The 27500-nt window shown below is 38.0% G+C and overlaps 1 protein-coding gene across 6 annotated transcripts in view; it reads right to left on the bottom strand.

Moving 5' to 3' along the window:
* Positions 1-27500, bottom strand: part of slit2 (slit homolog 2 (Drosophila)) — a 270241-nt gene that overhangs the window by 95058 nt on the left and 147683 nt on the right. For all 6 annotated transcript variants that reach the window (XM_071408462.1, XM_071408457.1, XM_071408459.1 and 3 more), the window contains exons 8-13: positions 10661-10824; positions 7871-8003; positions 6254-6325; positions 2831-2902; positions 2565-2636; positions 1629-1772 (exon numbers count right to left, since the gene is read on the bottom strand). In XM_071408462.1, the coding sequence (XP_071264563.1) occupies positions 1629-1772; positions 2565-2636; positions 2831-2902; positions 6254-6325; positions 7871-8003; positions 10661-10824 (657 nt within the window). The remainder of the gene's footprint in view (positions 1-1628; positions 1773-2564; positions 2637-2830; positions 2903-6253; positions 6326-7870; positions 8004-10660; positions 10825-27500) is intronic.

A 27500-nucleotide genomic window follows, 5' to 3' on the forward strand; every position in this document is an offset into this window, starting at 1 on the left:
AGACCACGTATTCCCTAAGTATCCCGGTGACTCAGTCTTTAGTATCAGACCCCGTCTTCCCTAAGTATCCCAGTGACTCAGTCTTTAGTATCAGACCACGTCTTCCCTAAGTATCCCAGTGACTCAGTCTTTAGTATCAGACCACGTCTTCCCTAAGTATCCCAGTGACTCAGTCTTTAGTATCAGACCACGTCTTCCCTAAGTATCCCAGTGACTCAGTCTTTAGTTTCAGACCACGTCTTCCCTAAGTATCCCAGTGACTCAGTCTTTAGTATCAGACCACGTCTTCCCTAAGTATCCCAGTGACTCAGTCTTTAGTATCAGACCACGTATTCCCTAAGTATCCCGGTGACTCAGTCTTTAGTATCAGACCCCGTCTTCCCTAAGTATCCCATTGACTCAGTCTTTAGTATCAGACCACGTCTTCCCTAAGTATCCCAGTGACTCAGTCGTTAGTTTCAGACCCCGTCTTCCCTAAGTATCCCAGTGACTCAGTCTTTAGTTTCAGACCACGTCTTCCCTAAGTATCCCAGTGACTCAGTCTTTAGTATCAGACCACGTCTTCCCTAAGTATCCCAGTGACTCAGTCTTTAGTATCAGACCACGTCTTCCCTAAGTATCCCAGTGACTCAGTCTTTAGTATCAGACCACGTCTTCCCTAAGTATCCCAGTGACTCAGTCTTTAGTATCAGACCACGTCTTCCCTAAGTATCCCAGTGACTCAGTCTTTAGTTTCAGACCACGTCTTCCCTAAGTATCCCAGTGACTCAGTCTTTAGTATCAGACCACGTCTTCCCTAAGTATCCCAGTGACTCAGTCTTTAGTATCAGACCACGTCTTCCCTAAGTATCCCAGTGACTCAGTCTTTAGTATCAGACCACATCTTCCCTAAGTATCCCAGTGACTCAGTCTTTAGTATCAGACCCCGTCTTCCCTAAGTATCCCAGTGACTCAGTCTTTAGTATCAGACCACGTCTTCCCTAAGTATCCCAGTGACTCAGTCTTTAGTATCAGACCACGTCTTCCCTAAGTATCCCAGTGACTCAGTCTTTAGTATCAGACCCCGTCTTCCCTAAGTATCCCAGTGACTCAGTCTTTAGTATCAGACCACGTCTTCCCTAAGTATCCCAGTGACTCAGTCTTTAGTTTCAGACCACGTCTTCCCTAAGTATCCCAGTGACTCAGTCTTTAGTATCAGACCACGTCTTCCCTAAGTATCCCAGTGACTCAGTCTTTAGTATCAGACCACGTATTCCCTAAGTATCCCAGTGACTCAGTCTTTAGTATCAGACCACGTCTTCCCTAAGTATCCCAGTGACTCAGTCTTTAGTATCAGACCACGTCTTCCCTAAGTATCCCAGTGACTCAGTCTTTAGTATCAGACCACGTCTTCCCTAAGTATCCCAGTGACTCAGTCGTTAGTATCAGACCACGTCTTCCCTAAGTATCCCAGTGACTCAGTCTTTAATTTCAGACCACGTCTTCCCTAAGTATCCCAGTGACTCAGTTTATGTTTATGTGTGTGTGTGTGTGTGTCTCTATGTGTGTGTGTGTGTGTGTGTGTGTGTGTGTGTGTGTGTGTGTGTGTGTGTGTGTGTGTGTGTGTGTTTATGTGTGTGTGTACGTACAGGGTCTGTATGGCTCGTAGTGAAGCAAAGGTTCCCTTAGCGATGGTCTGCAGTTTGTTGTCGTATAGAGAGAGCAAGTTGAGGTTGTGGAGGTCCTGGAACGCATCCACACGCAGACACGCTATCTTATTAGCATTTAACAGCCTGAAACACATAGAAACACGCTAACTTATTAGCATTCAACAGCCTGAAACACATAGAAACACGCTATCTTATTAGCATTCAACAGCTTGAAACACATAGAAACACGCTATCTTATTAGCATTCAACAGCCTGAAACACATGGAAACACGCTATCTTATTAGCAATCAACAGCCTGAAACACATAGAAACACGCTATCTCATTAGCATTCAACAGCCTGAAACACATAGAAACACGCTATCTCATTAGCATTCAACAGCCTGAAACACATAGAAACACGCTATCTTATTAGCAATCAACAGCCTGAAACACATAGAAACACGCTATCTTATTAGCATTTAACAGCCTGAAACACATAGAAACACGCTATCTTATTAGCATTCAACAGCCTGAAACACATAGAAACACGTTATCTTATTAGCATTCAACAGCCTGAAACACATAGAAACACGCTATCTTATTAGCATTCAACAGCCTGAAACACATAGAAACACGCTTTCTTATTAGCATTCAACAGCCTGAAACACATAGAAACACGCTATCTTATTAGCATTGAACAGCCTGAAACACATAGAAACACGCTATCTTATTAGCATTGAACAGCCTGAAACACATAGAAACACGCTATCTTATTAGCATTCAACAGCCTGAAACACATAGAAACACGCTATCTTATTAGCATTCAACAGCCTGAAACACACAGAAACACGCTAATGTGTTATAAACACACAGGGTTATAAACACATAGGGTTATAAACACATAGGGTGTTATGTCAGGTGTGTGGGGTACTCACAGTAGCTGCAGAGAGAACAGTCCCTCCAACAATCCTTTGGAGATTTCCGTGATCTTATTCCCATAGAGGACCCTGGACACAACAACAACACAACAATACAACAACAACGTCAATAGAGGGGTTCTTAAGGTGTGTGTGTGTGTGTGTGTGTGTGTGTGTGTGTGTGTGTGTGTGTGTGTGTGTGTGTGTGTGTGTGTGTGTGTGTGTGTGTGTGTGTGTGTGTGTGTGTGTGTGTGTGTGTTGTAGCTAGAGGGTTGAATACGCACAGAGAGTTGAGAGATCTCAGGCCTTGGAAAGCATCTGGGGCCAGTTCTGATATCTGGTTATTACTGAGATCTCTGGAGAGAGAGAGAGAGAGAGAGAGAGAGAGAGAGAGAGAGAGAGAGAGAGAGAGAGAGAGAGAGAGAGAGAGAGAGAGAGAGAGAGAGAGAGAGAGAGAGAGAGAGAGAGAGAGAGAGAGAGAGAGAGAGAGAGAGAGAGAGAGAGAGAGAGAGAGAGAGAGAGAGAGAGAGAGAGAGAGAGAGAGAGAGAGAGAGAGAGAGAGAGAGAGAGAGAGAGAGAGAGAGAGGTAGAGAGGTAGAGAGAGAGAGAGAGAGAGAGAGAGAGAGAGAGAGAGAGAGAGAGAGAGAGAGACAGAGAGAGAGAGAGACAGAGAGAGAGAGAGAGAGACACACAGAGAGAGAGAGAGAGGGACACAGAGAGAGAGAGGGAGAGAGACAGAGAGAGAGAGACATATGTTTCCCATGCCAATAAAGCCTTTAAATTGAAATTGAAAAATTGACAGAGAGAGAAAGTGTTCAACATATACATGTATTATAGCCCAATAGACTGAAGACAGACAGACCCAGAGAGACAGAGACAGACCCAGAGAGACAGAGACAGACCCAGAGAGACAGACCCAGAGAGACAGACAGACCCAGAGAGACAGACCCAGAGAGACAGAGACAGACAGACCCAGAGAGACAGAGACAGACAGACCCAGAGACAGACAGACCCAGAGAGACAGAGACAGACAGACCCAGAGACAGACAGACCCAGAGAGACAGAGACAGACAGACCCAGAGACAGACAGACCCAGAGAGACAGAGACAGACAGACCCAGAGAGATAGAGACAGACAGACCCAGAGAGACAGAGACAGACAGACCCAGAGAGACAGAGACAGACAGACCCAGAGAGACAGAGACAGACAGACCCAGAGAGACAGACAGACCCAGAGAGACAGAGACAGACAAACCCAGAGACAGACAGACCCAGAGAGACAGAGACAGACAGACCCAGAGACAGACAGACCCAGAGAGACAGAGACAGACAGACCCAGAGACAGACAGACCCAGAGAGACAGAGACAGACAGACCCAGAGAGACAGAGACAGACAAACCCAGAGAGACAGAGACAGACAAACCCAGAGAGACAGAGACAGACAGACCCAGAGAGACAGAGACAGACAGACCCAGAGAGACAGAGACAGACAGACCCAGATAGACAGAGACAGACAGACCCAGAGAGACAGAGACAGACAAACCCAGAGAGACAGAGACAGACAAACCCAGAGAGATAGAGACAGACAGACCCAGAGAGACAGAGACAGACAGACCCAGAGAGATAGAGACAGACAGACCCAGAGAGACAGAAACAGACAGACCCAGAGAGACAGACCCAGAAAGACAGAGACAGACAGACCGAGAGAGACAGACCCAGAGAGACAGAGACAGAGACAGACCCAGAGAGACAGAGACAGACAGACCCAGAGAGACAGACCCAGAGAGACAGAGACAGACAGACCCAGATGTTATAGAGACCGAGAGATAGAGACAGACAGACCCAGAGAGAAAGACCCAGAGAGACAGAGACAGACAGACCCAGACAGACAGACCCAGAGAGACAGAGACAGACAGACCCAGAGAGATAGACCCAGAGAGACAGAGACAGACAGACCCAGATGTTATAGCCCAGTAGACGGAAGACAGTGAGGTGAATATGTACAGTCTGTTATTGTCTGAAACAGCTCCTTACATTCTGCGTAGCTTCTTGTACGGAGAGACAGACAGACCCAGAGAGATAGAGACAGACCCAGACCCAGACAGACAGACCCAGAGAGACAGAGACAGACAGACAGACCCAGAGAGACAGACCCAGAGAGACAGACCCAGAGAGACAGACCCAGAGAGACAGACCCAGAGAGACAGACCCAGAGAGACAGACCCAGAGAGACAGACCCAGACAGACAGACCCAGAGAGACAGACCCAGAGAGACAGACCCAGAGAGACAGACCCAGAGAGACAGACCCAGAGAGACAGACCCAGACAGACAGACCCAGAGAGACAGACCCAGAGAGACAGACCCAGAGAGACAGACCCAGAGAGACAGACCCAGACAGACAGACCCAGAGAGACAGACCCAGAGAGACAGACCCAGACAGACAGACCCAGAGAGACAGACCCAGACAGACAGACCCAGAGAGACAGACCCAGAGAGACAGACCCAGAGAGACAGACCCAGACAGACAGACCCAGAGAGACAGACCCAGACAGACAGACCCAGAGAGACAGACAGACCCAGAGAGACAGACCCAGACAGACACACCCACAGACACACACCCACAGACACACACCCACAGAGACAGACCCACAGACACACACCCGCAGACACGCACCCACAGACACAGACCCACAGACACAGACCCACAGACACAGACCCACAGACACACACCCGAGAGACAGACCCAGACAGACAGACCCAGAGACACAGACCCACAGACACACACCCAGAGACACAGACCCACAGACACACACCCACAGACACAGACCCACGACACACAGACCCAGAGACACAGACCCACAGACACACACCCGACAGACACGCACCCAGAGAGACAGACCCACAGACACAGCACCCACAGACACACAGCCCACAGACACGCACCCAGAGAGACAGACCCACAGACACAGACCCACAGACACACACCCACAGACACAGACCCGACAGACACACAGCCCACAGAGACAGACCCAGACAGACAGACCCAGAGAGACAGACCCAGACAGACAGACCCAGAGAGACAGACCCAGAGAGACAGACCCAGACAGACAGACCCAGAGAGACAGACCCAGAGACACAGACCCAGAGAGACAGACCCAGACAGACAGACCCAGAGAGACAGACCCAGACAGACAGACCCAGAGAGACAGACCCAGAGAGACAGACCCAGACAGACAGACCCAGAGAGACAGACCCAGACAGACAGACCCAGACAGACAGACCCAGAGAGACAGACCCAGACAGACAGACCCAGAGAGACAGACCCAGAGAGACAGACCCAGAGAGACAGAGACAGACAGACCCAGAGAGACAGACCCAGAGAGACAGACCCAGAGAGACAGACCCAGAGAGACAGACCCAGAGAGACAGACCCAGAGAGACAGACCCAGAGAGACAGACAGACCCAGAGAGACAGACCCAGAGAGACAGACCCAGAGAGACAGACCCAGACCCAGAGAGACAGACCCAGACAGACAGACCCAGAGAGACAGACCCAGAGAGACAGACCCAGACAGACAGACCCAGAGAGACAGACCCAGACAGACAGACCCAGAGAGACAGACCCAGAGAGACAGACCCAGAGAGACAGACCCAGAGAGACAGACCCAGAGAGACAGACCCAGTTATTGTCTGAAACAGCTCCTTACATTCTGCGTAGCTTCTTGTACGGAGAGAAGGCTCCGGCAGGAAGACTCTTGATAGAATTCTGTTCCAGCCGACTAGAACAACAACAGATACGCACTTTACTAAACATTAGGAACACCTTCCTACTACTGAGTTACACTGACTTTACTAAACATTAGGAACACCTTCCTACTACTGAGTTACACTGACTTTACTAAACATTAAGAACACCTTCCTACTACTGAGTTACACTGACTTTACTAAACATTAGGAACACCTTCCTACTACTGAGTAACACTGACTTTACTAAACATTAGGAACACCTTCCTACTACTGAGTTACACTGACTTTACTAAACATTAGGAACACCTTCCTACTACTGAGTTACACTGACTTTACTAAACATTAGGAACACCTTCCTACTACTGAGAACACTGACTTTACTAAACATTAGGAACACCTTCCTACTACTGAGATACACTGACTTTACTAAACATTAGGAACACCTTCCTACTACTGAGTAACACTGACTTTACTAAACATTAGGAACACTGACTTTACTAAACATTAGGAACACCTTCCTACCACTGAGATACACTGACTTTACTAAACATTAGGAACACCTTCCTACTACTGAGTTACACTGACTTTACTAAACATTAGGAACACCTTCCTACTACTGAGCTACACTGACTCTACTCTCTCTCTCTCTACCGCTGGCATTTAGAGAAAGAGATGTACAGCGTCGGTTGCCAGGTGTGTGTGTGTCTCTGTGATGGTCTCAGGCAGGTTGCCAGGTGTGTGTGTGTCTGTCATGGTCTCAGGCAGGTTGCCAGGTGTGTGTGTCTCTGTGATGGTCTCAGGCAGGCTGCCAGGTATGTGTGTATCTTACATCTCTGTGATCGTCTCAGGCTGGTTGCCAGGTTTGTGTGTGTGTGTCTGTCTCTGTGATGGTCTCAGGCAGGTTGCCAGGTGTGTGTGTCTCTGTGATGGTCTCAGGCAGGTTGCCAGGTGTGTGTGTGTCTTACATCTCTGTGATGGTCTCAGGCAGGTTGCCAGGTTTGTGTTGTGTCTTACATCTCTGTGATGGTCTCAGGCAGGTTGCCAGGTGTGTGTGTGTGTGTCTTACATCTCTGTGATGGTCTCAGGCAGGTTGCCAGGTGTTGTGTGTGTCTGTGATGGTCTCAGGCAGGTTGCCAGGTGTTGTGTGTGTCTGTGATGGTCTCAGGCAGGTTGCCAGGTGTTGTGTGTGTCTGTGATGGTCTCAGGCAGGTTGCCAGGTGTGTGTGTGTCTTACATCTCTGTGATGGTCTCAGGCAGGTTGCCAGGTGTGTTTGTATCTTACATCTCTGTGATGGTCTCAGGCAGGTTGCCAGGTGTGTGTGTGTGTGTCTTACATCTCTGTGATGGTCTCAGGCAGGTTGCCAGGTGTGTGTGTCTCTGTGATGGTCTCAGGCAGGTTGCCAGGTGTGTGTGTTGTGTCTTACATCTCTGTGATGGTCTCAGGCAGGTTGCCAGGTGTGTGTGTGTGTGTCTTACATCTCTGTGATGGTCTCAGGCAGGTTGCCAGGTGTGTGTGTGTGTCTTACATCTCTGTGATGGTCTCAGGCAGGTTGCCAGGTGTGTGTGTTGTGTCTTACATCTCTGTGATGGTCTCAGGCAGGTTGCCAGGTATTTCAGTAAGGCTCTTTCCTCTACAGTCCACTATGTTGTTACTGCAGGTACACGACTCAGGACACTGGAGAACACTGCAGGAAGGGGACGACTGGTGGCCTAAACACACACGCACACACACACACACACACAAACACACACACACACATGCACGCGCACGCGCACACGCACACGCACACGCACACACACACACACACACACACACACACACACACACACACACACACACACACACACACACACACAGAAACATTATGGAGAGAGATGAAGACATGGAGACACACAGTATTGTACAGCTAACTTGTGGGGACATACAATTAAGTCCCATTCAAAATCCTATTTTCCCTAACCCTAGCTCCTAACCCTAAACCTAAACCTAAACCTAACCCTAAACCTAACCCTAAACCTAACCCTAGCTCCTAACCCTAGCTCCTAACCCTAAACCTAAACCTAACCCTAAACCTAACCCTAAACCTAACCCTAAACCTAACCCTAGCTCCTAACCCTAGCTCCTAACCCTAGCTCCTAAACCTAACCCTAAACCTAACCCTAACCCTAGCTCCTAAACCTAACCCTAAACCTAACCCTAGCCCTAACCCTAGCTCCTAACCCTAACCCTAGCTCCTAACCCTAACCCTAGCTCCTAACCCTAACCCTAGCTCCTAACCCTAGCTCCTAACCCTAACCCTAGCTCCCAACCCTAGCTCCTAACCCTACCTCCTAACCCTAGCTCCTAACCCTAGCTCCTAACCCTAGCTCCTAACCCTAAACCTAACCCTAGCTCCTAACCCTAGCTCCTAACCCTAGCTCCTAACCCTAGCTCCTAACCCTAGCTCCTAACCCTAGTTCCTAACCCTAGCTCCTAACCCTAGCTCCTAACCCTAGCTCCTAACCCTAGCTCCAAACCCTAACCCTACCTCCTAACCCTACCTCCTAACCCTACCTCCTAACCCTACCTCCTAACCCTAGCTCCTAACCCTAGCTCCTAACCCTAACCCATCTCCAATCCAAAATCAAATCAAGAATCGGCTTTCTATTCCGCAACAAAGCCTCCTTCACTCACGCCGCCAAACTTACCCTAGTAAAACTGACTATCCTACCGATCCTCGACTTCGGCGATGTCATCTACAAAATAGCTTCCAACACTCTACTCAGCAAACTGGATGCAGTTTATCACAGTGCCATTCGTTTTGTTACTAAAGCACCTTATACGACCCACCACTGCGACCTGTATGCCCTAGTCGGCTGGCCCTCGCTACATGTTCGTTGTCAGACCCACTGGCTCCAGGTCATCTACAAGGCTATGCTAGGTAAAGTGCCGCCTTATCTCAGTTCACTGGTCACGATGGCTACACCCACCCGCAGCACGCGCTCCAGCAGGTGTATCTCACTGATCATCCCTAAAGCTAAAACCTCATTTGGACGCCTTTCCTTCCAGTTCTCTGCTGCCTGCGACTGGAACGAATTGCAAAAATCTCTGAAGTTGGAGACTTTTATCTCCCTCAACAACTTTAAAAATCTGCTATCCGAGCAGCTAACCGATCGCTGCAGCTGTACATAGTCCATCTGTAAACTACCCACCCAATTTACCTACCTCACCCCCCATACTGCTTTTATTTATTTACTTTTCTGCTCTTTTGCACACCAGTATCTCTTCTTGCACATGATCATCTGATGATTTATCACTCCAGTGTTAATCTGCTAAATTGTAATTATTCGATTTATTGCCTACCTCATGCCTTTTGCACACATTGTATATAGATTCTCTTTTTTTCTACCATGTTATTGACTTGTTTATTGTTTACTCCATGTGTAACTCTGTGTTGTCTGTTCACACTGCTATGCTTTATCTTGGCCAGGTCGCAGTTGCAAATGAGAACTTGTTCTCAACTAGCCTACCTGGTTAAATAAAGGTGAAAAAAAAATAATAAAATAATAATAATAATAATAATAAAAAAATAAAAAAAATAAACCCTAGCTCCTAACCCTAGCTCCTAACCCTAGCTCCTAACCCTACCTCCTAACCCTAGCTCCTAACCCTAACCCTAGCTTCTAACCCTAGCTCCTAACCCTAGCTCCTAACCCTAGCTCCTAACCCTAGCTCCTAACCCTACCTCCTAACCCTAGCTCCTAACCCTAACCCTAGCTCCTAACCCTAGCTCCTAACCCTAACCCTAGCTTCTAACCCTAGCTCCTAACCCTAACCCTAGCTTCTAACCCTAGCTTCTAACCCTAGCTCCTAACCCTAACCCTAGCTCCTAACCCTACCTGCTAACCCTAGCTCCTAACCCTAACCCTAGCTTCTAACCCTAGCTCCTAACCCTAACCCTACCTCCTAACCCTACCTCCTAACCCTAGCTCCTAACCCTACCTCCTAACCCTAGCTCCTAACCCTAGCTCCTATCCCTAGCTCCTAACCCTAACCCTAGCTTCTAACCCTAGCTCCTAACCCTAGCTCCTAAATCTAATCCTAGCTCCTAAATCTAACCCTAAACGCCCAAGAAATAGCATTTGACCTTGTGGGGACTAACAAAATGTCCCCAGTTGGTCAAATGTTTGTTTGTTTAGTATTATTGTGGGGAATTCTGGTACAAGTATAGTTAGTTACACACACACACACACACACACACACACACACACACACACACACACACACACACACACACACACACACACACACACACACACACACACACACACACACACACACACACACACACACACACACACACACACACACACACACACCCCATTACCTGTACATAGGAACTCTTTCTTCTGGACCTCAGCCACGTTGTGTCCCCTCATGGTCGGAGGGGACATGCACTGTGTGTAGAGACCCAGACGGGGACGCTGTCTCAACCACTCTGACAACCAGGACACGTGACAGTCACACAACAGGTTGTTGGAGTGGAGACGACTGGAGAGGAGAGACACGTAAACACACACATCATGTTAACACACACACACAACATGATAACACACACACAACATGATAACACACACACACACACACACACACACACACACACACACACACACACACACACACACACACACACACACACACACACACACACACACACACACACACACACACACACACACACACACACACACACACAGAGAAAGGTAGACACAAATAGACCATAATATAACTACAGGTAGACTAGTGTTAATAGACCATAATATAACTACAGGTAGACTAGTGTTAATAGACCATAATATAACTACAGGTAGACTAGTGTTAATAGACCATAATATAACTACAGGTAGACTAGTGTTAATAGACCATAATATAACTACAGGTAGACTAGTGTTAATATACCATAATATAACTACAGGTAGACTAGTGTTAATAGACCATAATATAACTACAGGTAGACTAGTGTTAATAGACCATAATATAACTACAGGTAGACTAGTGTTAATAGACCATAATATAACTACAGGTAGACTAGTGTTAATAGACCATAATATAACTACAGGTAGACTAGTGTTAATAGACCATAATATAACTACAGGTAGACTAGTGTTAATAGACCATAATATAACTACAGGTAGACTAGTGTTAATAGACCATAATATAACTACAGGTAGACTGGTGTTAATAGACCATAATATAACTACAGGTAGACTAGTGTTAATAGACCATAATATAACTACAGGTAGACTAGTGTTAATAGACCATAATATAACTACAGGTAGACTAGTGTTGGTAGACCATAATATAACTACAGGAAGAGTAGTGTTAATAGACCATAATATAACTACAGGTAGACTAGTGTTAATAGACCATAATATAACTACAGGAAGAGTAGTGTTAATAGACCATAATATAACTACAGGTAGACTAGTGTTAATAGACCATAATATAACTACAGGTAGACTAGTGTTAATAGACCATAATATAACTACAGGTAGACTAGTGTTAATAGACCATAATATAACTACAGGTAGACCATAATATAACTACAGGTAGACCATAATATAACTACAGGTAGACTAGTGTTAATAGTCCATAATATAACTACAGGTAGACTAGTGTTAATAGACCATAATATAACTACAGGTAGACTAGTGTTAATAGTCCATAATATAACTACAGGTAGACTAGTGTTAATAGACCATAATATAACTACAGGTAGACTAGTGTTAATAGACCATAATATAACTACAGGTAGACTAGTGTTAATAGACCATAATATAACTACAGGTAGACTAGTGTTAATAGACCATAATATAACTACAGGTAGACTAGTGTTAATAGACCATAATATAACTACAGGTAGACTAGTGTTAATAGACCATAATATAACTACAGGTAGACTAGTGTTAATAGTCCATAATATAACTACAGGTAGACTAGTGTTAATAGACCATAATATAACTACAGGTAGACTAGTGTTAATAGACCATAATATAACTACAGGTAGACTAGTGTTAATAGTCCATAATATAACTACAGGTAGACTAGTGTTAATAGACCATAATATAACTACAGGTAGACTAGTGTTAATAGACCATAATATAACTACAGGTAGACCATAATATAACTACAGGTAGACTAGTGTTAATAGTCCATAATATAACTACAGGTAGACTAGTGTTAATAGACCATAATATAACTACAGGTAGACTAGTGTTAATAGACCATAATATAACTACAGGTAGACTAGTGTTAATAGACCATAATATAACTACAGGTAGACTAGTGTTAATAGTCCATAATATAACTACAGGTAGACTAGTGTTAATAGACCATAATATAACTACAGGTAGACTAGTGTTAATAGACCATAATATAACTACAAGTAGACCATAATATAACTACAGGTAGACTAGTGTTAATAGTCCATAATATAACTACAGGTAGACTAGTGTTAATAGACCATAATATAACTACAGGTAGACTAGTGTTAATAGTCCATAATATAACTACAGGTAGACTAGTGTTAATAGACCATAATATAACTACAGGTAGACTAGTGTTAATAGTCCATAATATAACTACAGGTAGACCATAATATAACTACAGGTAGACTAGTGTTAATAGACTATAATATAACTACAGGTAGACTAGTGTTAATAGACCATAATATAACTACAGGTAGACTAGTGTTAATAGACCTTAATATAACTACAGGTAGACTAGTGTTAATAGACCATAATATAACTACAGGTAGACTAGTGTTAATAGACCATAATATAACTACAGGTAGACTAGTATTAATAGACCATAATATAACTACAGGTAGACTAGTGTTAATAGACCATAATATAACTACAGGTAGACCATAATATAACTACAGGTAGACTAGTGTTAATAGTCCATAATATAACTACAGGTAGACTAGTGTTAATAGTTCCTAATATAACTACAGGTAGACTAGTGTTAATAGTCCATAATATAACTACAGGTAGACTAGTGTTAATAGACCATAATATAACTACAGGTAGACTAGTGTTAATAGACCATAATATAACTACAGGTAGACTAGTGTTAATAGACCATAATATAACTACAGGTAGACTAGTATTAATAGACCATAATATAACTACAGGTAGACTAGTGTTAATAGACCATAATATAACTACAGGTAGACCATAATATAACTACAGGTAGACTAGTGTTAATAGTCCATAATATAACTACAGGTAGACTAGTGTTAATAGTCCATAATATAACTACAGGTAGACTAGTGTTAATAGACCATAATATAACTACAGGTAGACTAGTGTTAATAGACCATAATATAACTACAGGTAGACTAGTGTTAATAGACCATAATATAACTACAGGTAGACTAGTATTAATAGACCATAATATAACTACAGGTAGACTAGTGTTAATAGACCATAATATAACTACAGGTAGACCATAATATAACTACAGGTAGACTAGTGTTAATAGACCATAATATAACTACAGGTAGACTAGTGTTAATAGACCATAATATAACTACAGGTAGACTAGTGTTAATAGACCATAATATAACTACACGTAGACTAGTGTTAATAGACCATAATATAACTACAGGTAGACTAGTGTTAATAGTCCATAATATAACTACAGGTAGACTAGTGTTAATAGACCATAATATAACTACAGGTAGACTAGTGTTAATAGACCATAATATAACTACAGGTAGACTAGTGTTAATAGTCCATAACATAACTACAGGTAGACTAGTGTTAATAGACCATAATATAACTACAGGTAGACTAGTGTTAATAGTCCATAATATAACTACAGGTAGACTAGTGTTAATAGACCATAATATAACTACAGGTAGACTAGTGTTAATAGTCCATAATATAACTACAGGTAGACTAGTGTTAATAGACCATAATATAACTACAGGTAGACCATAATATAACTACAGGTAGACCATAATATAACTACAGGTAGACCATAATATAACTACAGGTAGACCATAATATAACTACAGGTAGACTAGTGTTAATAGACCATAATATAACTACAGGTAGACCATAATATAACTACAGGTAGACTAGTGTTAATAGACCATAATATAACTACAGGTAGACTAGTGTTAATAGACCCTAATATAACTACAGGTAGACTAGTGTTAATAGACCATAATATAACTACAGGTAGACTAGTGTTAATAGTCCATAATATAACTACAGGTAGACCATAATATAACTACAGGTAGACTAGTGTTAATAGACCATAATATAACTACAGGTAGACTAGTGTTAATAGACCCTAATATAACTACAGGTAGACTAGTGTTAATAGACCATAATATAACTACAGGTAGACTAGTGTCAATAGTCCATAATATTACTACAGGTAGACTAGTGTTGGTAGACCATAATATAACTACAGGTAGACTAGTGTTAATAGACCATAATATAACTACAGGTAGACTAGTGTTAATAGACCATAATATAACTACAGGTAGACTAGTGTTAATAGACCATAATATAACTACAGGTAGACTAGTATTAATAGACCATAATATAACTACAGGTAGACTAGTGTTAATAGACCATAATATAACTACAGGTAGACCATAATATAACTACAGGTAGACTAGTGTTAATAGACCATAATATAACTACAGGTAGACTAGTGTTAATAGACCATAATATAACTACAGGTAGACTAGTGTTAATAGACCATAATATAACTACAGGTAGACTAGTGTTAATAGACCATAATATAACTACAGGTAGACTAGTGTTAATAGTCCATAATATAACTACAGGTAGACTAGTGTTAATAGACCATAATATAACTACAGGTAGACTAGTGTTAATAGACCATAATATAACTACAGGTAGACTAGTGTTAATAGTCCATAACATAACTACAGGTAGACTAGTGTTAATAGACCATAATATAACTACAGGTAGACTAGTGTTAATAGTCCATAATATAACTACAGGTAGACTAGTGTTAATAGACCATAATATAACTACAGGTAGACTAGTGTTAATAGTCCATAATATAACTACAGGTAGACTAGTGTTAATAGACCATAATATAACTACAGGTAGACCATAATATAACTACAGGTAGACCATAATATAACTACAGGTAGACCATAATATGACTACAGGTAGACCATAATATAACTACAGGTAGACTAGTGTTAATAGACCATAATATAACTACAGGTAGACCATAATATAACTACAGGTAGACTAGTGTTAATAGACCATAATATAACTACAGGTAGACTAGTGTTAATATACCCTAATATAACTACAGGTAGACTAGTGTTAATAGACCATAATATAACTACAGGTAGACTAGTGTTAATAGTCCATAATATAACTACAGGTAGACCATAATATAACTACAGGTAGACTAGTGTTAATAGACCATAATATAACTACAGGTAGACTAGTGTTAATAGACCCTAATATAACTACAGGTAGACTAGTGTTAATAGACCATAATATAACTACAGGTAGACCATAATATAACTACAGGTAGACTAGTGTCAATAGTCCATAATATAACTACAGGTAGACTAGTGTTGGTAGACCATAATATAACTACAGGTAGACTAGTGTTAATAGACCATAATATAACTACAGGTAGACTAGTGTTAATAGACCATAATATAACTACAGGTAGACTAGTGTTAATAGACCATAATATAACTACAGGTAGACTAGTGTTAATAGACCATAATATAACTACAGGTAGACTAGTGTTAATATACCATAATATAACTACAGGTAGACTAGTGTTAATAGACCATAATATAACTACAGGTAGACTAGTGTTAATAGACCATAATATAACTACAGGTAGACTAGTGTTAATAGACCATAATATAACTACAGGTAGACTAGTGTTAATAGACCATAATATAACTACAGGTAGACTAGTGTTAATAGACCATAATATAACTACAGGTAGACTAGTGTTAATAGACCATAATATAACTACAGGTAGACTAGTGTTAATAGACCATAATATAACTACAGGTAGACTGGTGTTAATAGACCATAATATAACTACAGGTAGACTAGTGTTAATAGACCATAATATAACTACAGGTAGACTAGTGTTAATAGACCATAATATAACTACAGGTAGACTAGTGTTGGTAGACCATAATATAACTACAGGAAGAGTAGTGTTAATAGACCATAATATAACTACAGGTAGACTAGTGTTAATAGACCATAATATAACTACAGGAAGAGTAGTGTTAATAGACCATAATATAACTACAGGTAGACTAGTGTTAATAGACCATAATATAACTACAGGTAGACTAGTGTTAATAGACCATAATATAACTACAGGTAGACTAGTGTTAATAGACCATAATATAACTACAGGTAGACCATAATATAACTACAGGTAGACCATAATATAACTACAGGTAGACTAGTGTTAATAGTCCATAATATAACTACAGGTAGACTAGTGTTAATAGACCATAATATAACTACAGGTAGACTAGTGTTAATAGTCCATAATATAACTACAGGTAGACTAGTGTTAATAGACCATAATATAACTACAGGTAGACTAGTGTTAATAGACCATAATATAACTACAGGTAGACTAGTGTTAATAGACCATAATATAACTACAGGTAGACTAGTGTTAATAGACCATAATATAACTACAGGTAGACTAGTGTTAATAGACCATAATATAACTACAGGTAGACTAGTGTTAATAGACCATAATATAACTACAGGTAGACTAGTGTTAATAGTCCATAATATAACTACAGGTAGACTAGTGTTAATAGACCATAATATAACTACAGGTATACTAGTGTTAATAGACCATAATATAACTACAGGTAGACTAGTGTTAATAGTCCATAATATAACTACAGGTAGACTAGTGTTAATAGACCATAATATAACTACAGGTAGACTAGTGTTAATAGACCATAATATAACTACAGGTAGACCATAATATAACTACAGGTAGACTAGTGTTAATAGTCCATAATATAACTACAGGTAGACTAGTGTTAATAGACCATAATATAACTACAGGTAGACTAGTGTTAATAGACCATAATATAACTACAGGTAGACTAGTGTTAATAGACCATAATATAACTACAGGTAGACTAGTGTTAATAGTCCATAATATAACTACAGGTAGACTAGTGTTAATAGACCATAATATAACTACAGGTAGACTAGTGTTAATAGACCATAATATAACTACAAGTAGACCATAATATAACTACAGGTAGACTAGTGTTAATAGTCCATAATATAACTACAGGTAGACTAGTGTTAATAGACCATAATATAACTACAGGTAGACTAGTGTTAATAGTCCATAATATAACTACAGGTAGACTAGTGTTAATAGACCATAATATAACTACAGGTAGACTAGTGTTAATAGTCCATAATATAACTACAGGTAGACCATAATATAACTACAGGTAGACTAGTGTTAATAGACTATAATATAACTACAGGTAGACTAGTGTTAATAGACCATAATATAACTACAGGTAGACTAGTGTTAATAGACCTTAATATAACTACAGGTAGACTAGTGTTAATAGACCATAATATAACTACAGGTAGACTAGTGTTAATAGACCATAATATAACTACAGGTAGACTAGTATTAATAGACCATAATATAACTACAGGTAGACTAGTGTTAATAGACCATAATATAACTACAGGTAGACCATAATATAACTACAGGTAGACTAGTGTTAATAGTCCATAATATAACTACAGGTAGACTAGTGTTAATAGTTCCTAATATAACTACAGGTAGACTAGTGTTAATAGTCCATAATATAACTACAGGTAGACTAGTGTTAATAGACCATAATATAACTACAGGTAGACTAGTGTTAATAGACCATAATATAACTACAGGTAGACTAGTGTTAATAGACCATAATATAACTACAGGTAGACTAGTATTAATAGACCATAATATAACTACAGGTAGACTAGTGTTAATAGACCATAATATAACTACAGGTAGACCATAATATAACTACAGGTAGACTAGTGTTAATAGTCCATAATATAACTACAGGTAGACTAGTGTTAATAGTCCATAATATAACTACAGGTAGACTAGTGTTAATAGACCATAATATAACTACAGGTAGACTAGTGTTAATAGACCATAATATAACTACAGGTAGACTAGTGTTAATAGACCATAATATAACTACAGGTAGACTAGTATTAATAGACCATAATATAACTACAGGTAGACTAGTGTTAATAGACCATAATATAACTACAGGTAGACCATAATATAACTACAGGTAGACTAGTGTTAATAGACCATAATATAACTACAGGTAGACTAGTGTTAATAGACCATAATATAACTACAGGTAGACTAGTGTTAATAGACCATAATATAACTACACGTAGACTAGTGTTAATAGACCATAATATAACTACAGGTAGACTAGTGTTAATAGTCCATAATATAACTACAGGTAGACTAGTGTTAATAGACCATAATATAACTACAGGTAGACTAGTGTTAATAGACCATAATATAACTACAGGTAGACTAGTGTTAATAGTCCATAACATAACTACAGGTAGACTAGTGTTAATAGACCATAATATAACTACAGGTAGACTAGTGTTAATAGTCCATAATATAACTACAGGTAGACTAGTGTTAATAGACCATAATATAACTACAGGTAGACTAGTGTTAATAGTCCATAATATAACTACAGGTAGACTAGTGTTAATAGACCATAATATAACTACAGGTAGACCATAATATAACTACAGGTAGACCATAATATAACTACAGGTAGACCATAATATAACTACAGGTAGACCATAATATAACTACAGGTAGACTAGTGTTAATAGACCATAATATAACTACAGGTAGACCATAATATAACTACAGGTAGACTAGTGTTAATAGACCATAATATAACTACAGGTAGACTAGTGTTAATAGACCCTAATATAACTACAGGTAGACTAGTGTTAATAGACCATAATATAACTACAGGTAGACTAGTGTTAATAGTCCATAATATAACTACAGGTAGACCATAATATAACTACAGGTAGACTAGTGTTAATAGACCATAATATAACTACAGGTAGACTAGTGTTAATAGACCCTAATATAACTACAGGTAGACTAGTGTTAATAGACCATAATATAACTACAGGTAGACTAGTGTCAATAGTCCATAATATTACTACAGGTAGACTAGTGTTGGTAGACCATAATATAACTACAGGTAGACTAGTGTTAATAGACCATAATATAACTACAGGTAGACTAGTGTTAATAGACCATAATATAACTACAGGTAGACTAGTGTTAATAGACCATAATATAACTACAGGTAGACTAGTATTAATAGACCATAATATAACTACAGGTAGACTAGTGTTAATAGACCATAATATAACTACAGGTAGACCATAATATAACTACAGGTAGACTAGTGTTAATAGACCATAATATAACTACAGGTAGACTAGTGTTAATAGACCATAATATAACTACAGGTAGACTAGTGTTAATAGACCATAATATAACTACAGGTAGACTAGTGTTAATAGACCATAATATAACTACAGGTAGACTAGTGTTAATAGTCCATAATATAACTACAGGTAGACTAGTGTTAATAGACCATAATATAACTACAGGTAGACTAGTGTTAATAGACCATAATATAACTACAGGTAGACTAGTGTTAATAGTCCATAACATAACTACAGGTAGACTAGTGTTAATAGACCATAATATAACTACAGGTAGACTAGTGTTAATAGTCCATAATATAACTACAGGTAGACTAGTGTTAATAGACCATAATATAACTACAGGTAGACTAGTGTTAATAGTCCATAATATAACTACAGGTAGACTAGTGTTAATAGACCATAATATAACTACAGGTAGACCATAATATAACTACAGGTAGACCATAATATAACTACAGGTAGACCATAATATAACTACAGGTAGACCATAATATAACTACAGGTAGACTAGTGTTAATAGACCATAATATAACTACAGGTAGACCATAATATAACTACAGGTAGACTAGTGTTAATAGACCATAATATAACTACAGGTAGACTAGTGTTAATATACCCTAATATAACTACAGGTAGACTAGTGTTAATAGACCATAATATAACTACAGGTAGACTAGTGTTAATAGTCCATAATATAACTACAGGTAGACCATAATATAACTACAGGTAGACTAGTGTTAATAGACCATAATATAACTACAGGTAGACTAGTGTTAATAGACCCTAATATAACTACAGGTAGACTAGTGTTAATAGACCATAATATAACTACAGGTAGACCATAATATAACTACAGGTAGACTAGTGTCAATAGTCCATAATATAACTACAGGTAGACTAGTGTTGGTAGACCATAATATAACTACAGGTAGACTAGTGTTAATAGACCATAATATAACTACAGGTAGACTAGTGTTAATAGACCATAATATAACTACAGGTAGACTAGTGTTAATAGACCATAATATAACTACAGGTAGACTAGTGTTAATAGTCCATAATATAACTACAGGTAGACTAGTGTTAATAGACCATAATATAACTACAGGTAGACTAGTGTTAATAGACCATAATATAACTACAGGTAGACTAGTGTTAATAGTCCATAACATAACTACAGGTAGACTAGTGTTAATAGACCATAATATAACTACAGGTAGACCATAATATAACTACAGGTAGACCATAATATAACTACAGGTAGACCATAATATAACTACAGGTAGACCATAATATAACTACAGGTAGACTAGTGTTAATAGACCATAATATAACTACAGGTAGACCATAATATAACTACAGGTAGACTAGTGTTAATAGACCATAATATAACTACAGGTAGACTAGTGTTAATAGACCCTAATATAACTACAGGTAGACTAGTGTTAATAGACCATAATATAACTACAGGTAGACTAGTGTTAATAGGCCATAATATAACTACAGGTAGACCATAATATAACTACAGGTAGACTAGTGGTAATAGACCATAATATAACTACAGGTAGACTAGTGTTAATAGACCCTAATATAACTACAGGTAGACTAGTGTTAATAGACCATAATATAACTACAGGTAGACCATAATATAACTACAGGTAGACTAGTGTCAATAGTCCATAATATAACTACAGGTAGACTAGTGTTGGTAGACCATAATATAACTACAGGTAGACTAGTGTTAATAGACCATAATATAACTACAGGTAGACTAGTGTTAATAGACCATAATATAACTACAGGTAGACTAGTGTTAATAGACCGTAATATAACTACAGGTAGACTAGTGTTAATAGACCATAATATAACTACAGGTAGACTAGTGTTAATAGACCATAATATAACTACAGGTAGACCATAATATAACTACAGGTAGACTAGTGTTAATAGACCATAATATAACTACAGGTAGACTAGTGTTAATAGACCATAATATAACTACAGGTAGACTAGTGTTAATAGACCATAATATAACTACAGGTAGACTAGTGTTAATAGACCATAATATAACTACAGGTAGACTAGTGTTAATAGACCACAATATAACTACAGGTAGACCATAATATAACTACAGGTAGACTAGTGTTAATAGACCATAATATAACTACAGGTAGACCATAATATAACTACAGGTAGACTAGTGTTAATAGACCATAATATAACTACAGGTAGACTAGTGTTAATAGACCCTAATATAACTACAGGTAGACTAGTGTTAATAGACCATAATATAACTACAGGTAGACTAGTGTTAATAGTCCATAATATAACTACAGGTAGACCATAATATAACTACAGGTAGACTAGTGGTAATAGACCATAATATAACTACAGGTAGACTAGTGTTAATAGACCCTAATATAACTACAGGTAGACTAGTGTTAATAGACCATAATATAACTACAGGTAGACCATAATATAACTACAGGTAGACTAGTGTCAATAGTCCATAATATAACTACAGGTAGACTAGTGTTGGTAGACCATAATATAACTACAGGTAGACTAGTGTTAATAGACCATAATATAACTACAGGTAGACTAGTGTTAATAGACCATAATATAACTACAGGTAGACTAGTGTTAATAGACCGTAATATAACTACAGGTAGACTAGTGTTAATAGACCATAATATAACTACAGGTAGACTAGTGTTAATAGACCATAATATAACTACAGGTAGACCATAATATAACTACAGGTAGACTAGTGTTAATAGACCATAATATAACTACAGGTAGACTAGTGTTAATAGTCCATAATATAACTACAGGTAGACTAGTGTTAATAGTCCATAATATAACTACAGGTAGACTAGTGTTAATAGACCATAATATAACTACAGGTAGACTAGTGTTAATAGTCCATAATATAACTACAGGTAGACCATAATATAACTACAGGTAGACTAGTGTTAATAGACCATAATATAACTACAGGTAGACTAGTGTTAATAGACCCTAATATAACTACAGGTAGACTAGTGTTAATAGACCATAATATAACTACAGGTAGACCATAATATAACTACAGGTAGACTAGTGTCAATAGTCCATAATATAACTACAGGTAGACTAGTGTTGGTAGACCATAATATAACTACAGGTAGACTAGTGTTAATAGACCATAATATAACTACAGGTAGACTAGTGTTAATAGACCATAATATAACTACAGGTAGACTAGTGTTAATAGTCCATAATATAACTACAGGTAGACTAGTGTTAATAGACCATAATATAACTACAGGTAGACTAGTGTTAATAGTCCATAATATAACTACAGGTAGACTAGTGTTAATAGACCATAATATAACTACAGGTAGACTAGTGTTAATAGACCATAATATAACTACAGGTAGACTAGTGTTAATAGTCCATAACATAACTACAGGTAGACTAGTGTTAATAGACCATAATATAACTACAGGTAGACTAGTGTTAATAGTCCATAATATAACTACAGGTAGACTAGTGTTAATAGTCCATAATATAACTACAGGTAGACTAGTGTTAATAGACCATAATATAACTACAGGTAGACTAGTGTTAATAGACCATAATATAACTACAGGTAGACTAGTGTTAATAGACCATAATATAACTACAGGTAGACTAGTGTTAATAGACCATAATATAACTACAGGTAGACTAGTGTTAATAGTCCATAATATAACTACAGGTAGACTAGTGTTAATAGACCATAATATAACTACAGGTAGACTAGTGTTAATAGACCATAATATAACTACAGGTAGACTAGTGTTAATAGTCCATAATATAACTACAGGTAGACTAGTGTTAATAGACCATAATATAACTACAGGTAGACTAGTGTTAATAGACCATAATATAACTACAGGTAGACTAGTGTTAATAGTCCATAACATAACTACAGGTAGACTAGTGTTAATAGACCATAATATAACTACAGGTAGACTAGTGTTAATAGTCCATAATATAACTACAGGTAGACTAGTGTTAATAGACCATAATATAACTACAGGTAGACTAGTGTTAATAGTCCATAATATAACTACAGGTAGACTAGTGTTAATAGACCATAATATAACTACAGGTAGACCATAATATAACTACAGGTAGACCATAATATAACTACAGGTAGACCATAATATAACTACAGGTAGACCATAATATAACTACAGGTAGACTAGTGTTAATAGACCATAATATAACTACAGGTAGACCATAATATAACTACAGGTAGACTAGTGTTAATAGACCATAATATAACTACAGGTAGACTAGTGTTAATAGACCCTAATATAACTACAGGTAGACTAGTGTTAATAGACCATAATATAACTACAGGTAGACTAGTGTTAATAGTCCATAATATAACTACAGGTAGACCATAATATAACTACAGGTAGACTAGTGGTAATAGACCATAATATAACTACAGGTAGACTAGTGTTAATAGACCCTAATATAACTACAGGTAGACTAGTGTTAATAGACCATAATATAACTACAGGTAGACCATAATATAACTACAGGTAGACTAGTGTCAATAGTCCATAATATAACTACAGGTAGACTAGTGTTGGTAGACCTTAATATAACTACAGGTAGACTAGTGTTAATAGACCATAATATAACTACAGGTAGACTAGTGTTAATAGACCATAATATAACTACAGGTAGACCATAATATAACTACAGGTAGACTAGTGTTAATAGTCCATAATATAACTACAGGTAGACTAGTGTTAATAGTCCATAATATAACTACAGGTAGACTAGTGTCAATAGTCCATAATATAACTACAGGTAGACTAGTGTTGGTAGACCTTAATATAACTACAGGTAGACTAGTGTTAATAGACCATAATATAACTACAGGTAGACTAGTGTTAATAGACCATAATATAACTACAGGTAGACCATAATATAACTACAGGTAGACTAGTGTTAATAGTCCATAATATAACTACAGGTAGACTAGTGTTAATAGTCCATAATATAACTACAGGTAGACTAGTGTTAATAGACCATAATATAACTACAGGTAGACTAGTGTTAATAGTCCATAATATAACTACAGGTAGACCATAATATAACTACAGGTAGACTAGTGTTAATAGACCATAATATAACTACAGGTAGACTAGTGTTAATAGACCCTAATATAACTACAGGTAGACTAGTGTTAATAGACCATTATATAACTACAGGTAGACCATAATATAACTACAGGTAGACTAGTGTCAATAGTCCATAATATAACTACAGGTAGACTAGTGTTGGTAGACCATAATATAACTACAGGTAGACTAGTGTTAATAGACCATAATATAACTACAGGTAGACTAGTGTTAATAGACCATAATATAACTACAGGTAGACCATAATATAACTACAGGTAGACTAGTGTTAATAGTCCATAATATAACTACAGGTAGACTAGTGTTAATAGTCCATAATATAACTACAGGTAGACTAGTGTTAATAGACCATAATATAACTACAGGTAGACTAGTGTTTATAGTCCATAATATAACTACAGGTAGACTAGTGTTAATAGACCATAATATAACTACAGGTAGACTAGTGTTAATAGACCCTAATATAACTACAAGTAGACCATAATATAACTACAGGTAGACCATAATATAACTACAGGTAGACTAGTGTTAATAGACCATAATATAACTACAGGTAGACTAGTGTTAATAGACCATAATATAACTACAGGCTACAGGTAGACTAGTGTTAATAGACCATAATATAACTACAGGTAGACTAGTGTTAATAGTCCATAATATAACTACAGGTAGACTAGTGTTAATAGACCATAATATAACTACAGGTAGACTAGTGTTAATAGACCATAATATAACTACAGGTAGTCCATAATATAACTACAGGTAGACTAGTGTTAATAGACCATAATATAACTACAGGTAGACTAGTGTTAATAGTCCATAATATAACTACAGGTAGACTAGTGTTAATAGACCATAATATAACTACAGGTAGACTAGTGTTAATAGACCCTAATATAACTACAAGTAGACCATAATATAACTACAGGTAGACCATAATATAACTAAAGGTAGACTAGTGTTAATAGACCATAATATAACTACAGGTAGACTAGTGTTAATAGACCATAATATAACTACAGTTAGACTAGTGTTAATAGTCCATAATATAACTACAGGTAGACTAGTGTTAATAGACCATAATATAACTACAGGTAGACTAGTGTTAATAGACCATAATATAACTACAGGTAGACTAGTGTTAATAGTCCATAATATAACTACAGGTAGACTAGTGTTAATAGACCATAATATAACTACAGGTAGACTAGTGTTAATAGACCATAATATAACTACAGGTAGACTAGTGTTAATAGTCCATAATATAACTACAGGTAGACTAGTGTTAATAGACCATAATATAACTACAGGTAGACTAGTGTTAATAGACCATAATATAACTACAGGTAGACTAGTGTTAATAGTCCATAACATAACTACAGGTAGACTAGTGTTAATAGACCATAATATAACTACAGGTAGACTAGTGTTAATAGTCCATAATATAACTACAGGTAGACTAGTGTTAATAGTCCATAATATAACTACAGGTAGACTAGTGTTAATAGACCATAATATAACTACAGGTAGACCATAATATAACTACAGGTAGACCATCATATAACTACAGGTAGACCATAATATAACTACAGGTAGACCATAATATAACTACAGGTAGACTAGTGTTAATAGACCATAATATAACTACAGGTAGACCATAATATAACTACAGGTAGACTAGTGTTAATAGACCATAATATAACTACAGGTAGACTAGTGTTAATAGACCCTAATATAACTATAGGTAGACTAGTGTTAATAGACCATAATATAACTACAGGTAGACTAGTGTTAATAGTCCATAATATAACTACAGGTAGACCATAATATAACTACAGGTAGACTAGTGGTAATAGACCATAATATAACTACAGGTAGACTAGTGTTAATAGATCCTAATATAACTACAGGTAGACTAGTGTTAATAGACCATAATATAACTACAGGTAGACCATAATATAACTACAGGTAGACTAGTGTCAATAGTCCATAATATAACTACAGGTAGACTAGTGTTGGTAGACCATAATATAACTACAGGTAGACTAGTGTTAATAGACCATAATATAACTACAGGTAGACTAGTGTTAATAGACCATAATATAACTACAGGTAGACCATAATATAACTACAGGTAGACTAGTGTTAATAGTCCATAATATAACTACAGATAGACTAGTGTTAATAGTCCATAATATAACTACAGGTAGACTAGTGTTAATAGACCATAATATAACTACAGGTAGACTAGTGTTAATAGTCCATAATATAACTACAGGTAGACCATAATATAACTACAGGTAGACTAGTGTTAATAGACCATAATATAACTACAGGTAGACTAGTGTTAATAGACCCTAATATAACTACAGGTAGACTAGTGTTAATAGACCATAATATAACTACAGGTAGACCATAA

This window comes from Salvelinus alpinus, chromosome 6 (assembly GCF_045679555.1).
Source record: "Salvelinus alpinus chromosome 6, SLU_Salpinus.1, whole genome shotgun sequence".
Taxonomy (NCBI): domain Eukaryota; kingdom Metazoa; phylum Chordata; class Actinopteri; order Salmoniformes; family Salmonidae; genus Salvelinus; species Salvelinus alpinus.